We start from the raw sequence: 17254 nt of genomic DNA on the forward strand, positions 1-17254 counted from the left end.
CAGGAAGTATGTCCAAACGTGCAAGGTCAATACAGACCTTGCACGGAAATAATTGTTTCAAACTAGAGCCTGTTACCCCATGATATGTTGGCTATTTTTCCAAACGTTTGTCCTATATGGTACTACCGTAATAGTTATCAGACTTTTTTAACCCCATGAGAGACTTTCTCCATCTAGTTATTAGATTTCCTAAGACTGACCTGTGCATTTTTCTCTTGTGTAAATAGGAATGTTTAAACAAGGTTGTATAAGCTTCAGAGTAATTACTCCAAATATAGATGAGGAGGCGTCAATGATGGAAGATGTGGGAATGCAGGATGTTCACTTCAATGAAGTATGTATATTTAGCTTATAATTGCATTTGTGAATTTTTTTTATTACAAGCTTATTTTCTGTTATTTTTAAAACATTGTCTTGGGTATCTGCAGAACATCTTTTAAAAAGATGCTGAAGTCTTTTAAAAAAGATATGCTGGAGATGCCAACTGGATAGGGAAAAGTTTGAGGCAAAGGCATTATATAACTCCTTATGTGTCATTCAGTCCATTGCAAGATGAAAATCTAATTACTAGCTGATTTGATAGAAAGTGACATTATTGGTGGGGAAGAGAAGGCTCTTGTATTATCATTGAAGCTTCCTATTATTTGTCATTGTTTATTCAAATGGACAGTTTGTGGTTCATAGGGATGGAGGGGTCAGGTTAAAATGGTATAAGGTTTAAAAAGGAACAAGGAAGAGTCTTAGCTTACGACCGAACAAATGTCTTAGCATTTTCAAAATGATGGTAAATAGATGAAATTATAAGGGGGGAATTAAAGAAAAGTGAAAGAAGGCAAAGGAGGATTTCAAAAATGTAATGGCAAAGGAGGATTTCAAAAATGCATGCAGCTGTTTCCTTCTCTCCCAAACTCAAAACAAGAAGAAGAGGGGAGGAGGTGGAATAAAATGGTTGGAATTTTTCATCTTTTTTCTGCCACACCCAATGTTTTACTTCACTGACATTTCTTGCACATTCTTTTCCATTTGTATTTCTGACTCAAAGGGTTTATCTTCTTGTAATAATCATCTGAACTCTGGACCCTGTTAAAGTTATACATAAGTCCTGGATATAAAGAGGGCAAGACCAAGTGTGGTTATAAATTGATAAAAAATGCACTTTTGTCCTGTGAGTTATCTGTTAAACTGATACATATAATAACTGTGATTCTGTTACATGTTTCTAAATAAGTGACGTACTAATAAGTTTTGTACTGTCCATTCTTTCTGTTACTTAAAATTTAGTGAAAATTTTACAGAATTCCTTAATTTTGTTAATTAGCCTTGATATGTATCCCAAAATTCATAATTATCTATGTTAGAATATTTACATTTGGTACTGTTTTGTGTGCATGCACACGCACACACACACAGACAACGCCATATATGTGAACATATTCCACTATTTATTTTTTTTACAAAGCATGTGTTCTTTCTGCTGACTGGTTTAATACAGATGATGATGATGATGATGATTATTATTATTATTATTATTTCGTTATATCCTGCTTTATCTCCCCAAAAGGGACTCAGAGCAGCTTGACATAAAAGCATTGGTATCCAATTTAAAATATACAAATATACAAACATTAAAACAGAATTAAACACAAATAGCATTTAAAAAATCTGTTAAAATCCACCAAAACATATTCAAACTTAAAAACCATAGCACCCGGACTAGATCTTAAACACCATCTTTATAAAAGGCGAATGAAAAGGTTTTAGCCTGCTGCTAGAAGGACACCAGGGAAGGACCTATTCTGGCTTCCCTGGGCAGGAAGTTCTGGAGTTGAGGGGCAGCCACTGAGAAGGAAGGCGTGCTGTTTCATTTCCGCCAACTGGGCTTGAGATGGAGGTGGGATTGAGAGAAGGGCCTCTCCTGAGGATCTCAGGGCAGGTTCATACAAGGGGATACAGTCAGCCAAATAGCCTGGACCTGAACCGTCTAGGGCTTTAACGGTCATAACCAACACTTTGAATTGTGCCTGGAAACAGACTGACAGCCAATGGAGCTGCTTCATCGGGGGGGGGGGGGGGGGTCTGCTCCTTGTAGCCAACCCCACTTAGCAACAGTTAGCAATATTAGTATATCCCATTATACTGTTTGAGGAATTAATCATTTTTCATTCCTTAAAAAATAATAAAACTGGTTTGTTCAACATTAAAGCTCTACTCCAATTAAAAGTGTACCATTCCCCCCCCCCTCTTTTTTTCTATAACTAGGATGTACTTATGGAATTGCTAGAACAATGTGCAGATGGACTGTGGAAAGCTGAACGTTATGAACTGATTGCCGACATCTATAAACTTATCATTCCTATTTATGAAAAACGGAGAGATTTTGAGGTATTTACTATCAGTCTGAAACTGTAATTATTTTGCTTCATTGCAAGACAGTTGTGTGGTACATTAAATTATGTAACAGTGAACAGTTGTGTGTTACATAAAATTGTGTAACTGTTAGGCCCAATCAAATTGGAGCAGATCACAGGTAAATCCTGCTGAAAGTCATGAGATTTCAGTTGGTTCTGATTTAATTTGTTTCATTGGATCTTAATCTAAATCACATGTGTTATACTCAAAGCCCCCAGGTTAAATTCAACTCACCATGTCATTTTATGTGGCCCTGCAGATGCTGGACTACAACTCCTATATTCCTTCTTATCATTATGATAGCCATGTATAAATATGTGAGAAGAAGCCACAGGGAGGAGGGAGCAAGCTTGTTTTCTGCTTCCTTGGAGACAAGGATGCGGAACAATGGCTTCAAACTACAAGAAAGGAGATTCCATCTGAACATGAAGAAGAGCTTCCTGACTGTAAGAGCCGTTCGGCAGTGGAACTCTCTGCCCCAGAGTGTGGTGGAGGCTCCTTCTTTGGAAGCTTTTAAACAGAGGCTGGATGGCCATCTGTTAGGGGTGATTTGAATTCAATATTCCTGCTTCTTGGCAGGGGGTTGGACTGGATGGCCCATGAGGTCTCTTCTAACTCTTTGATTCTATGATTGGACATCATGATTAGAGCTGATAGGAATTGTGATACAGTAACATCTGGAAGGCCGAAGTTTGTTCAATTTAGTCAGGATAGTGGGGTTTGGATTAAGATACAAGGCTTGTGGATACGATGTCTGACTGTACAATGCCCTTTATTCTTTCCCCAACCTCAGAGCCACAAGTGCTGTTGGGTTGCAATTGCCGCCATCCTCAGTCTACATGACAAATAATCAAAAGTGATGAGAGATGTCATTCAATAACATCTGGGAACCCAAACTGGGTAAAAACTAAAGAGCACCAACCACTATGTAAAAAAATATATAGTTGGCCCTCTGTCTCCACAGATTCTGCATCCATGGATTCAATGGCCATTGAAGGCCACCATAAGGCTGATTTGGCCCTCCCTGAAATGACCTCCCTGATCCAAATAGTAGAGTTTTCCTAACATTAGCCCAACAGCCTTTACAAACTATGATCATCATTCAGTGGCTCATCTGTACTACCAATACACCAGAGTAGGATAAATTACTATTATTAAATGCAAATGGAAATGTAACTTCACCTAGCTCTGTAGTGATACAAATGCTTGTTCATGTTTTGGAAAGGGTTGTTTTTGAATCTGTTTTGTGCTAATCAAAAAGTAATAAATAACAAGGGTTGCCAATTCACAAGATACATGTTTTTCCCTTCCTTTTAGAGGCTGGCTCATCTCTATGACACATTACATCGGGCCTACAGCAAAGTCACAGAAGTAATGCATACAGGAAAGAGACTGCTGGGAACCTATTTCAGAGTTGCGTTTTTTGGACAGGTGAGATTTGTTCCTTTTTTCTTTTCTCAGTTTTCTAACTTGATGATGTATCCTTTCTTTAAAAACATTCTTTTTCTATCTATGTTGTATAATTGTAATTTCATTGCTGTATTGTGAATAGGAAATCTCTACATTAGTAAACACTCTGCTTTTTTCTTTTTTCTTTACTATTACTTTCTTAAGGCAGCGGTAAGTTTTCCAGTTAATGACCATTTACAGCTATTTTTTTTAAAACTACTTTTGGTGCGTTAGATGTCTGTTATTTTTTTTTTCAATCTACAAAAAAAATATGTTCTACTTGTAGACAAAACCACACGGCTGCTGGTACTGCATGCTTAATGCAACACAACAAGTTTTTTTTTCTGGTGTTATATTTTAAGCAAACAGTGTATGTGTGTGCATGTTGTATTCAGTGTAGGAAAATCAGTTGTAGATTTAAGTGGATTTTGATTATCTATATATAGGACATAGAACTGTACACTGCAAAAAATATAACATTCGACTTATTCTGTTGTTTCTTATGACCTTAGCAATACCAGTTTACAGACAGTGAAACAGATGTGGAGGTAATTACAGAAACTGCTTTCCAAAGCAAGCAATGCAGTAGTAATTACTGCATATAAGCTTAATTTGGTGTGGGGTTTTTTTGTCAGTCTAGTATGCGTTTTATAGTGCTATGTTGTGTTCTTTGCACTACATTGTCCATTTCATCTTGAAATAGCAATATTTATTTTGCCGACTTAAACCATTAACTCATATCTGGTTTTCTATATGAAAGCAGACACCTGTTTCACTTTCCATTGAATCTGCTTTTATTCTGCTCTTTGTTCAAAGGAAACAAGTCAGCTTTGGTGCAGACACTGAGAAGTGTAAAATTCTTTACAGACATTAAATAGAATTGAAATGAGATGATTCTAGATCAAATTGGACTTGCACGCTGATATTACCTTTGGAGAAGATGAGTATACTGGCATGTGAAATAGGCATATGAGCAATCAATATGAAAAAAGAACTTTGCTCAAAACATTAATGTTGACATATCACATGATTTGTAGCATTCCCTTTTATAACCATTTATGTTTTCATTTACAATCCACCCATATTGTAATAGATGTTTTACTCTCCTTGATACTTTAATCACACTTTATTTTTACTTCACTCTATCCTTTAACCTTGTCTTAAGTATTAATTATTTATCTGATCAGAATGCTGTTTTATTTCCTCTAAAGGGATTCTTTGAAGATGAAGATGGAAAGGAATATATTTACAAAGAGCCTAAACTCACACCTCTTTCCGAGATTTCTCAGAGACTGCAAAAATTATATTCAGATAAATTTGGATCTGAAAATGTCAGAATGATCCAAGATTCTGGCAAAGTAAGACCTATATCTATGTAAACAGATACAATAATAGATGGTGATATGGCATTTCTTGATGCAATCTATATAATGATTAAAAAATCAGTATGAACAAATTCATTCTATTACTTCCGATTTAAAAATGTATTCAAAATATTATAAAATGGAGAAACCTGGGATTGGTATGTGCTCAATCTGATTTTTCCCCCTCTACCTTAACAGCACTTACAGTAAAATGTAGTTCAATATATTATTGTCTAGTTGAGTAAATAGCAGAGCAAACAAGTCAGTGATATATGAATGAAGTGAAAAGGACCTTGAGAATATTCAATACTAATTTTCATATTGCGATCAGAATGAGAATTTAAGGTTTTATTATTCACCATGTATGGTTATACACCAGTGGTTCCCAACCTTTTTTTGACCAGGGACCACTTGACTGGGGACCACTTTCCAACATAAGTAGCAAAAGGTTACAGCTCTAGTTTCTTATACAGATCATATGCCATCCAGTAGTAGCCATCTGCTCGCCCACAGAAAACCATATTTAATAATCTAGAGCTGATGTGGTCTATCCAATGCATTTTTCTTGATGTATTGTCGAAGGCTTTCATGGCTGGAATCACTAGGTTCTTGTGGGTTTTTTCGGGCTATAGGGCCATGTTCTAGAGGGATTTTTCCTGACGTTTCGCCTGCATCTATGGCAAGCATCCTCAGAGGTAGTTTTTCTTGACATCCCTGTTGCCTTGGCACTATAAGAGAGTTTAGCGAGACCAGTCATTCTCATTGCAACAGTGTAGCAACGGTGAGGCTGTGGACCTTATTTTAGTTCTTGGGGACCACTGGAGGTTCAGGGACCACAGGTTAGGAACCACCGTTATACACCTTTAAATAACTGTTCGTATTGATGATTGAGTTTCCATTTTCTCGCATTCGTTTAAGGTAAATCCTAAGGATTTGGATTCAAAATATGCCTATATTCAAGTTACGCATGTAATTCCATACTTTGAGGAGAAGGAACTGCAGGAGAGAAAGACAGAGTTTGAAAGAAATCATAACATCCGTCGCTTTATGTTTGAGATGCCTTTTACTCAACTGGGGAAAAGACGAGGTGGAGTGGAAGAGCAATGTAAACGGCGCACTATTCTTACAGGTACTAAGCCAAAAATCACATTTCTTCTAGGGCTTTCTTCTTTCCATAGAGCTCTTCATTTGGAAGTTCTCAAGAAACGGTATTATTACCTGTTGCATGTGTCATTTCATTTAAAACTCTCATAATAATCTCATTTTTATTTATGGCTGTAGTTTTAATAAATCATGGATATGTGTTCATGATTCTGTTTGAAAGGAAAACGACATGTACTATATATATTAATCTATAAGTAAGCCTCATATATAAATCAATGGCAGGTTTGGGGACCAAAAGTGTAGATCTGACCAGTGGATAAGGGCTATAAACACACCCTGTCTGGAAATTGGGCTGGTATTGGTTGCAGATCTCCAATGTGAGATTTTTGTTATGAAACCTCACCACTGTTACTATGTTCAGGGCCATGAAGATGACCCTCCACCTCAGCCTTGGGATTCCTGCCTTGTATTTGGCTCCATCTTTTTATTTTTAATCCAGATCATTCACTCCCACAATACGATGTTACCACCATTGTGCTTTACTCTGATGTTGTTGATCTTAAGGCAAATGAACATAGTTGGCTTTGTACCACACATACATTTTTGCACTAAATTCAAACATTCGGTTTTGGCTTCTTTTGATGAGTAAATGTTTTCTCACAGTTCAGCTCTATCTCCTGCATATCTTCTTGCAAATTCCAAATGAACTTGACGAGGATATCTTTTAGCAACGGCTATCTTATCACCATTCCATTGGAGCTGTGTTGGCACTGGCTGAACTGCTGACCTGAAGCCCGGCAGTTCAAATCTGCAAGACAGCTCTTGTCTTGTCAGCCCCAGATTCCCATGAAGGGACATGAGAGAAGCCTCCCATGAGATGGTAACACATCTGGGCGCCCCCTGGGCAACGTCCTTGCAGATGGCCAATTCTCTCACACCAGATGAGACTTGCAATATATTCTCAAGTTTATTTATTTATTTACAACATTTATATGCCGCCCTTCTCATCCTGAAGGGGACTCAGAGCGGCTCACAAGTCATATCTACATAAAACATACTATATTAAGTTGATTCTGACATGATAAAAAATCACCATTCTGCCATAAAGCCCAGATTTGTGAAGCATAGACAATTTCTCTTATCTGAGCTACGGTTTTCTTCAGAGGTACCATTGGCCCTTTCATATTTCTTTGTATTTTATTTGCTAGACAAAATAACCACATATCTTCCAAAGAATTGATCTACTAAAGCTGCTGCTTTATAGGTTGAATCCTATATTACATAGCAAGGTTAGCCCCCCTCCTCGAGTAATAGTTTCTCAATTTTATAAAATTAAGTGTTTGTATTCAACTACATAACCAGATTGTAACTCAAAATGGTTTTCTTTCTCCAGCTATACATTGTTTCCCCTATGTGAAAAAACGGATTCCCATAATGTATCAGCACTATATAGATTTAAACCCAATTGAAGTAGCTATTGATGAAATGAGTAAGAAGGTCGCAGAGCTCCGGCAGCTTTGTTCATCAGCAGAAGTGGACATGATCAAACTTCAATTAAAGCTACAGGGTAGTGTTAGTGTACAGGTAAGATGTTTACATTGGTGTTGACAGATGCGTCCTTTACATTATTTTTTATAAACTAGGATTAAAAAAAAACTTGCATGGTGTGGATTGAGGACTTTAATTGTGGTTATTAAAAATGCACTATATCCAAAGGAACCTTTGTATGTCCAGGATTAAGTATATTTCACCCAGCACTAGAAAATGCAAGATGAAATAAAATTACCTGTATTTACTTGAGTCTAATGCACCTCGATTTTCAGAATCCTGAAACCAACAATAAAATAAAAATGGTGGTGAATGTAATGTGCAGCGTTATGTGCTCTCTTTGTAATATGGCCAAAAAGGTGTACATTACAGTTTCTTGCTGTATGCTTAGATTAAAAAAAAAACAAAAACCCAGGAGTGTTGAAATACCAAAGTTTCCAATGATGGAAAGGAAAACCTGGCTCAATGTTATGAAATCATGTAGTTTTACAAGGTCTTGAGTTTTCTCTGCCGAAATAAAAACTCTGCCAAACTACAAAGTCGAGGATTGCATAGCATTGAGCCATGGCAATTACATTTGAGGGGACATCAAAGAGTAGCTGCAGGTGCCTTTTAAGCAGCTTCCCTTTTTGCTTTGGCTCAGTACTAAGATTACTGTATTACACAAATCTAATTTTGGTGAAGTAATTTCTTCAAAAATAATGAGCATTAGATTCGAGTAAATATGGTATATAAAATAGAATGCAATGTACATTTCTTCTCTTGAGGGGGGTATTTCTTGCTTTCCTCCCAATGGAAGAACAGCCCGAAACATTTTTTCTGCATATATTACCTTGACTAATGGTGTATGTACATTATAGAAATATTGCAGATTGAAACTACTTTAACAGCTATGGCTCAGTGTTGTGAACTCATGGGAGTTGGAGTTTTACAAGGTCTTTAGCTTTCCCTGCCAAAGAATACTGTTGTCTCGCCAAACTACGAATCCCAGGATCCCATCGCATTGAGTCATGGCAGTTAAAGAGGTGTCAAACAGCATTAATTATCCCTAGGACAAATAAGTAATTCAGTAGCAAAAGTTAATTTGGTCAGACTGCATGACAGTTGGAGAAAACCTGGGAACACTTTTAGTCAGTGGTGCTGCGTAATGCCTACTTTGCTGCACCCTGGAGAACTTCTCCCTAATTTTAGAATTATGTATTTTGCTCATACATAGCCAGGAATATTCAGTGAGTATGTGAAATTAAGTTTAAGAACTAGATCCAGCTCTCCACTGATTTGACTGTCCATGAAGACTTCTTTGTTTTTTCATCTTAGTCCATAGCTTGAAGTCCTTTGATTTCTGGCTGCATTTGGAGAAAGACCTGGAAGGGACCTTATAAGTCTGGGGTGTCAAACTCATTTTCATTGAGGGCCACATCAACCGTACAGTTCCCTTCAAAGGACCATTGAATCCATGGATGGAAAATTTGGGGATACAGAGGGCCAAATATAACTTTTTTATCATAGTGATCAGTCCTCTTCAGATTTTACCCAATTTGGAGCTCCAGATGTTACTGAATGACAACTTCCACCAATTTTGATTATTCGCCATGTGGACTGGGGATAATGAGAATTGCAACCCAACAGCATTTGTGACTCTTGGGTTGGGGAAAGGTTAAATGACATTTTAAAGTCAGATATCATACCCACAAGCCTTGTATCCCACTCTCCTGACTAAACAGAACAAACTGCAACCTTCCAGATGTTACTATATTGCGGCTCCCATCAGCTCCAGCCATGATGTCTAATGATGAGGAATACAGGAGTTATAACACAGTATCTGGAGGGCCACATAAAATGACATGGCAGACCAGATTTGCCCTGCAGGCCTTGAGTTTGATATATGTACCATTGACCCCATTCTTTGCACAGTGGAGGAATTGCAGTTAGAATATCCCCAGGAGATGATTTAGACTTAGAGGCATATAGAGAGAGAAGCTCTACTTTCCCTCTATATGTGATGTAAATAAGACTAATTTAGTTTTTGACCACACCCATATCAGGAAATTTTGCTTTTATGTTACTAATTTGATGTTACACTACAGAAATTAAGATCTTCCAGGGTGGCCCTGCTCTCAGTCCCGCCATCATCACAGGTGAGATTGGTGGGGCCGAGAGAGAAGGTCTTCTCAGTGATTGCCCCTCGGCTATGGAAATGACTCCCTAGTGAGATTAGATCAGCACCCTCCCTCCTGTCCTTCAGAAAGATGGTTAAACCTTGGCAGTGGGACCAAGCCTTTGGTACAGTGCAATAATGCAACAATAGGAAACTTTACCCTGCTCTGGTATGACTGATACCCTCTGGTATGATTGATCCGAGATGGTTTAAACCAGGGGTCCTCAAACTAAGGCCTGGGGGCCGAATATGGCCCTCCAAGGTCATTTACCCGGCCCTCACTCAGGGTCAACCTAAGTCTGAAACGACTTGAAAGCACACAATAACAACAATCCTATCTCATCAGCCAAAAGCAGCCCCACACTTCCCACTGAAATACGAATAAGTTTATATTTGTTAAAATTGTTCTTCATTTTAATTATTGTATTGTTTTAAAGTGTTTTCTGCGCTACAAATAAGATATGTGCAGTGTGCATAGGAATTAATTCTTCTTTTTTTTCAAATTATAATCCGGCCCTCTGTTTAAAGGGATTGTGACCTGGCCTTCTGTTTAAAAAGTTTGAGGACCCCTGGTTTAAACAATTGATTTTAAAGTGGAGATAATTGATTTTAGTGTTTATGTATATTTATAGTTTATTTTATGTTCTGGCATTGAATGTTTGCCATATATATGTTTTGTTCCTCCCCAAGTCCCTCTCGGGGAGAGAAGGGCGGAATATTAATGTTTTAAATAAATTAATAATTTTTTTTCAAAGGTTAATGCTGGACCATTAGCATATGCCAGGGTTTTCTTGGACGACACAAATACCAAAAGGTATCCAGACAATAAAGTGAAGTTACTGAAGGAAGTGTTCAGGTAAATTATCAGAAAATCCTATCATTTTACGTTGTAGCTTCCTTACTTCAGAATAATTTTTAGATCATTTGTTTTGCTTAATTATACTTCCAGACAATTTGTGGAAGCTTGTGGGCAGGCTCTAGAAGTAAATGAGCGGCTAATAAAAGAAGATCAGATAGAATATCAAGAAGAAATGAAGGCTAACTACAGAGAAATGACAAAAGAACTTTCTGAAATCATGCATGAACAAGTATGTACTAAATCTTACATATTTCATTTAAGGTGAAGGAAAATTCTATACTGTTGAAGTATTTAATTCAAAAAAACAAACAAATTGAATGTATACTTTATATATGTTTTTCTCAATTGTCCATCAGGGTACTTTTTTTTACTATTATTTATATGTTGCTGCTTTAATTGCTTTTTGGTTTCTTTAGGGAATATCTGTTCTACTTTCCATAAAGAAAAAGATCCCAGATGGGAATCTGTGTGTGTGTTTGTGTATTTTTATACATAATGTACCAGAAACCTAATACTGGGTAGCAACTTTCAAACTTTCAGTAGAGGGAGCTCATTTTACTGAAATATCTAAGCTTACTTTTTGTGTTTTTGAATATATAAATGTAGTTGAATGGCCTATTATGCAAATATTGAAATGTCCACTGTGCTTTCTTAAATACACATTGAAAAGATAAAGCAGATAAACCAATTTTTCTGTTAGAAACATCTTTATATATTTTGTAGAAATCTTAATGGGCATCTTTCTTTCTTCTTCCCCCCCTTACGCTGCTTTGAAAATGTGATCAGCTGGGATGGTAATATTTTTTAGTTTTTCTCTTTCTAGTTTTGTGTTGCCTTTGCTTCAGAGGCACAAGATGAAATGTTTAACTTTTTTATGTTTCATAGACAGGCTTGTTCTCTTTCTTTTGGTCTAATAAATTAATTCGTTTCTTAATCTGCTCCTGCATATCATGCTAAACCATGAAAATAAAGAATCTGGAGTGAGCGGCTCCCATTACAAAATTACCCTCCTGCATAACATGTTCAACAGGGAGGAGTTTGGAAATTTCCTAGTCGACTTTGAGTTAATCGCAGATAACTATTTTCTGGATCAAAAGTTGTTAATAACATGAATGGTTGGTTTAAAAAACCATAGCTTTGCATTGGAATATTTGGAATGATGCAGCATTCATTCGAGTCTCAATTATTACAGTTGTTATTGGTCTGGCTAAAACTGCCACGCTCCTTTCTGTTACGTGGGAGGGAGAGCTCATAAACTCAAGGCTTGTTTTTCCTGTACATGCACATTACATAAACCACAGTTTAGCATGAGTGGCAAACACAGCTTGCTTATTATAGTATGGAGGTGAAGGAGCTTAGAAGTACGGTGGTGATGGTACATATCTTGTTTAATATTTACTATTTTATTCATTGAGGAATTTTGCTGTACTCATACTGAACAAATACAGGCAGTCCCCGGGTTACGAACAAGATAGGATCTGTAGGTTTGTTTTTAAGTTGAATTTGTATGCAAGTTGGAACAGGAGGTAACATTTTTAAGTGTAACTACAGCCAAAAAATATTTTTTTCAGTTTTGAATGGCATAAGGCAGGATTTAACACTGCTGTAATGTTTGTTTTGCTATCTATGTCTCTGTTCAGGAGATTTCCCCTCACTTTCTGTTCCTGTGACAATTGGATTTTGAAAATGTTGGCTTGTTGTGGAAACAAGGATTGGTGATAAAGCTTTAGTGGAGACCCCTTTTCCCCATGATAAAACTCTTCCAGGAGTGAATTTGGCTTTCAACGGGTGGATTTCCTCTCACTTCCTGTTGTCTCATTCCAAATTTGTTACTAGGAGTCATATGTAAATCAGAGGTTTGCAATTTGGGGACTGCCTGTATCAGAAAAGGAAGGGAGTCTCTTTTTTTTTTCTTTTTGGAGAAAACAATGGCCATGATAAACATATATTTAAGACTATGTTTGTGAAAAGCTGTGAACCGCCCTGAGTCCCCTTCGGGGTTGAAAAGGGCAGTATACCGCAAATAAATAAATAAGCTGTGCCATGATGGAGAACTGATATTAATTCAGGAGGTTCCAGTCATTTAAATGAAAAATTCATTGCTTCCACACGAATGACATGGTTTCATAAATATATTTATAGAAGGCTTTCCTGCTTTTATCTAAAGTTAACTCTTTCATATTTACTTTTTGATCACCAAAGCAAAGACCATGATAACCCCCCCTCCCCGCGCTCCACTTTATCTGTCAATATATCTGTATGATGTATGTATCTCTTCTTCTCTCTTTAAGATTACTACTGCAGAAGAAAAGGCCAGTGTAATGCCGAATTCGCTACATATTTTCAATGCCATTAGTGGGACACCAACAAGCACAACAGTTCATGGAATGCCCAGCTCTTCTTCTGTTGCATAAACCTTTTGGGGGGAAACCGCTTTGAGTTGGACCAAAAAAGATTTTTATTTTTTTTATGATGATTTGCAAACTCAGGATAAAATCCACAGTTGGAAGAGAACTGTGCAGGTTCTAATGATTGAGAGTGTTTAAATCTTTGGATCAGTCAGGGATAAGAAAATAGATGGAAGATACCATATACGTATATTGATGGTGCACATATTTTTTTATATTTTGCTGGCAATATTAAAGATTCTAGGTGTTTGGAGAAGCAAATACTGAAGGGTTCTGGGAAATGTCCTTATGTTTTGTATTTGGTATTGTAAAAGAAATGGCACACTATTGACAGGTATTATGGAATGTATATGTACAAAAGTGTTGTTAACTGTTTTCACATACAAATTGATGCAAAATACAAATACTAGTGGGTTACATCACTAATTTGCGGGGTTAATGTATTAGATGTGGATTTTTGTATTTAACAAGCAGTTGTGCTCCATTTTATATTTTCTTGGCATTTTGGAGGACATAGCAGCATAACATTAATTGAGCAGCTCCATCCGACCAAAGGTCACACTACATGATAGTCTATAAAAGAATTGTACATATTTGTTAATATATAGACCATAAAGTCTGTACATAAATGTATTACATTTCTAAACATTTTTAATATCCATACCAGCTTTCATCCTTCTACAATTGTGACAAATTCATGTTCATTCCAAGTAAATGCTCTATTTTCTTTTTACACATTATTGTATATAAATAAGTGCAATATGGGGTTGTATACAGTTTCTGTAACATTATGCACTGTTTTTAAAAATAAGACATCATTTTTGCCAAAGTGATGGAGTATGAAAGTGGTGATAACTACTGTGGTAATTGGTGATGTAATTTAAGCTTTTGCAATATTGTTTTAAGACATGAATAGGTAATTTTATATTTGAGAACATAAAGGGTTTTAATTTTATTTAACTGAAAACACTGGCCTGCTGTAATTAAACATTATATACTCCATCTGTATTAAAAAAAAAGTTTAATTTATGTGGAACTTGCTCGGAACATTTTATTTTAGTACTGCAAAGCAACACTGTCTGCTAAAGTTGGATATTATTATATTGTTTTTCTAAATACAGAGTCTCGCTTATCCAACATAAACGGGCCAGCAGAACATTGGATAAGCGAAAACGTTGGATAATAAGGAGGGATTAAGGAAAAGCCTATTAAACGTCAGATTACATGATGGTTTTACAAATGAAGCACCAAAACATCATGTTTTACAACAAATCGACAGAAAAAGCAGTTCAAGATATGGTAATGTTGTGTAGTACTTACTTCAGGGGTCCACAAACTTTTTAAACAGAGGGCCAGGTCACAGTCCCTCAAACTGTTGGAGGGCCAGATTATAATTCGAAAAAAAGCATGAAAGAATTCTTATGCATACTGCACATATCTTATTTGTAGTGCAAGAAACACTTTAAAACAATACAATAATTAAAATGAAGAACAATTTTAACAAATACAAACATTAGTATTTCAATGGGATGTGTGGGCCTGGTTTTGGCTGTTGTGTGCTTTCAAGTCATTTCAGACGTAGATTGACCGAGCAAGGGCCTGGTAAATGACTTTGGAGGGCCGTATCCGCCCCTCAGTCCTTAGTTTGAAGACCCCTAAATTACTGTATTTATGAATTTAGTATCAAAACAGACAAGGGTTCTTTCTTTCTCCCACCCTAGACATTATTCCAGGCGGGAGGCAGACTGTGTTGGATAATACAGAGCATTGGATGAGCAAAGGTTGGATAAGCGAGACTCTACTGTAATAGTAATAAGTTTCAAAAGATTCTGGGACATATTTGGTTTAGTTTCTCCTTTGTGAAATAGGCCAGATATTTAAATTTTGAATTAACCATGCTGCTCATGAATACATCTTAGAAAAGCTATCTACTTCCCCTCATAGAGAAAAAAAAGTTTTCCATTACATTGTTTTCAGCAATTCAGAGTTCAGGCTAGAGACAATTCTGGTATATGTATCAAATGCTTGATATAGCAATGTAACATCATAATAATAACTTGCTGAGTTTTCTGGGCTGTATGGCCATGTTCCAGAAGCATTCTCTCTATGGCAGGCATCCTCAGAGGTTGTGAGGTCTTTTAGAAACTAGGCAAGTGTGGTTTATATATCTGTGGAATGTCCAGGGTGAGAGAAAAGACCTCACAACCTCTAAGGATGCCTGCCATAGATTTGGGCAAAACTTCAGAAGAGAATGCTTCTGGAACATGGCCATACAATCTGGAAAACTCACAGCAACCCGGTGGTTCCGACCATGAAAGCCTTCGACAAAATATAATAATAATAATAATAATAATAATAATAATAATAATAATGTTTACTTGTAACGCCCTTTTCACTAAAGAAATTCTGCTTTTTATGCCAGATAGTTGTGTGCCACATTTGGACTGTTGTTTAAAAGCACTCACAGTACAGAAGCAGGCTTCAGATAACTATCTGCAATAAAAGCTTTTGATATTTATTGTCAGCATGCATTCTCAGTTACATGAACTTGGAGGGTTTATGGGGGCAATTAATAAACTTCAGACTAAGGGCTTCATCCTCGGAAGTGTAATAAGTACACAACAGATTTATACACTTCATAATGCACTCAATGAATAGCTACTTTCAAATTTAGGTGAAATGACTATTAGAATGCAAAAGTTTGAACTTTGTTGCTATATACTGTAATCGCTATAGATAAAGGGAATTAATTGCCATTATTCAAAACATAAATTATCACAGAGCAATATGGAAATCTACTGACCTTCAGAACTCGGCTGTTTTTCCTGATAAGGCTCTGGATAGCTTGATTTAAATATACTCTTCAGAATTTGCTAGTCTGGGGAGTGTGATGTATGTTGTCTTAGCTTCAGGCAGCTAACTTTTTATATCTAATCAGGAGAAGATCCATATACACAATTATCGTGACCATAAGGATGTTCAGAGCATTAATATACTTCCTGTCATGTTTCCATGTTACTGCAATCAGGGGGCAAAGGGATTCCAGAGCAAAGGTGTACTGTATATTTTATTGCCATTACTACTAAGATCTGGAGCCCCCAGTGGCGCAGCAGGTTAAACCACTGAGCTGCTGAAAGGTCGGCGGTTCGAATCCAGGGAGTGGGGTGAGCTCCTGCTGTTAGCCCCAGCTTCTGCCAACCTAGCAGTTCAAAAAGGTGCAAATGTGAGTAGAACAATATGTACCTCTTCAGCAGGAAGGTAATGGCGTTCCATACAGTCATGCAGCCACATGACCTTGGAGGTGTCTACAGATAATGCCGGCTCTTCGGTTTAGAAATGGAGATGAGCACTACCCCCCAGAGTCGGACACGACTAGACTTAATGTCAAAGGGAAACCTTTACTTTTACCTACTCTTATGACGTACACATGATCAGGAAGCGAAACTCTTGATATCAAAGAACTTTTGCCAGAATGCCTTTCTGTGTATTGAAATAGTTTGCTTTCTCCTTCCTTGCTGTGCCCATGTCTAATCCAGCTTCCAATTGTTATAGTATATTTTAAGAGGTAGGTGAGAACAGTACACGAGAGAGGAAAAATCAATGTACAGTATGATGTTTTTGAGCTATTATTTGAAAGATATTTTAAAATGTATTATTTTGTTTTGATATAAATTGGATTTTTTTCTACAATGAAATTTACTTAGAGCCCCCATTGCAGCCATAATTAAGTCATCAAGTTTAATGAATTAAAAGAATCAAAAACTATCATAATACAATTATGGGCCAGTAAGAGGATGATGGAGCCCCTGGTGGCACAGCGAGTTAAACCGCTGAACTGCTGAACTTACCGAATCCAGGGAGTGGGGTGAGCTCCCACTGTTAGCCCCTGCTTCTGCCAACCTAGCAATTTGAAAACATGGAAATGTGGTCAGATCAATAGGGACTGCTTCTGCGG

At 36.9% G+C, this 17254-nt stretch overlaps 1 protein-coding gene across 19 annotated transcripts in view; it reads left to right on the top strand.

The window, feature by feature from the left end:
• DOCK9 (dedicator of cytokinesis 9) overlaps positions 1-15823 on the top strand; it is a 139699-nt gene extending 123876 nt beyond the window's left edge. For 13 of the 19 annotated variants that reach the window (XM_060769530.2, XM_060769535.2, XM_060769549.2 and 10 more), the window contains 10 exons: positions 228-334; positions 2260-2382; positions 3727-3840; positions 4371-4406; positions 5070-5216; positions 6141-6351; positions 7720-7910; positions 10788-10888; positions 10982-11120; positions 13183-15823. In XM_060769530.2, the coding sequence (XP_060625513.2) occupies positions 228-334; positions 2260-2382; positions 3727-3840; positions 4371-4406; positions 5070-5216; positions 6141-6351; positions 7720-7910; positions 10788-10888; positions 10982-11120; positions 13183-13305 (1292 nt within the window). In that variant the 3' untranslated portion in view covers positions 13306-15823. The remainder of the gene's footprint in view (positions 1-227; positions 335-2259; positions 2383-3726; positions 3841-4370; positions 4407-5069; positions 5217-6140; positions 6352-7719; positions 7911-10787; positions 10889-10981; positions 11121-13182) is intronic. The other 6 variants (XM_060769544.2, XM_060769541.2, XM_060769539.2 and 3 more) reach the window with 1 other exon arrangement.
• Positions 15824-17254: the final 1431 nt, after the last annotated feature.

Source organism: Anolis sagrei, chromosome 3 (assembly GCF_037176765.1).
Source record: "Anolis sagrei isolate rAnoSag1 chromosome 3, rAnoSag1.mat, whole genome shotgun sequence".
Taxonomy (NCBI): domain Eukaryota; kingdom Metazoa; phylum Chordata; class Lepidosauria; order Squamata; family Dactyloidae; genus Anolis; species Anolis sagrei.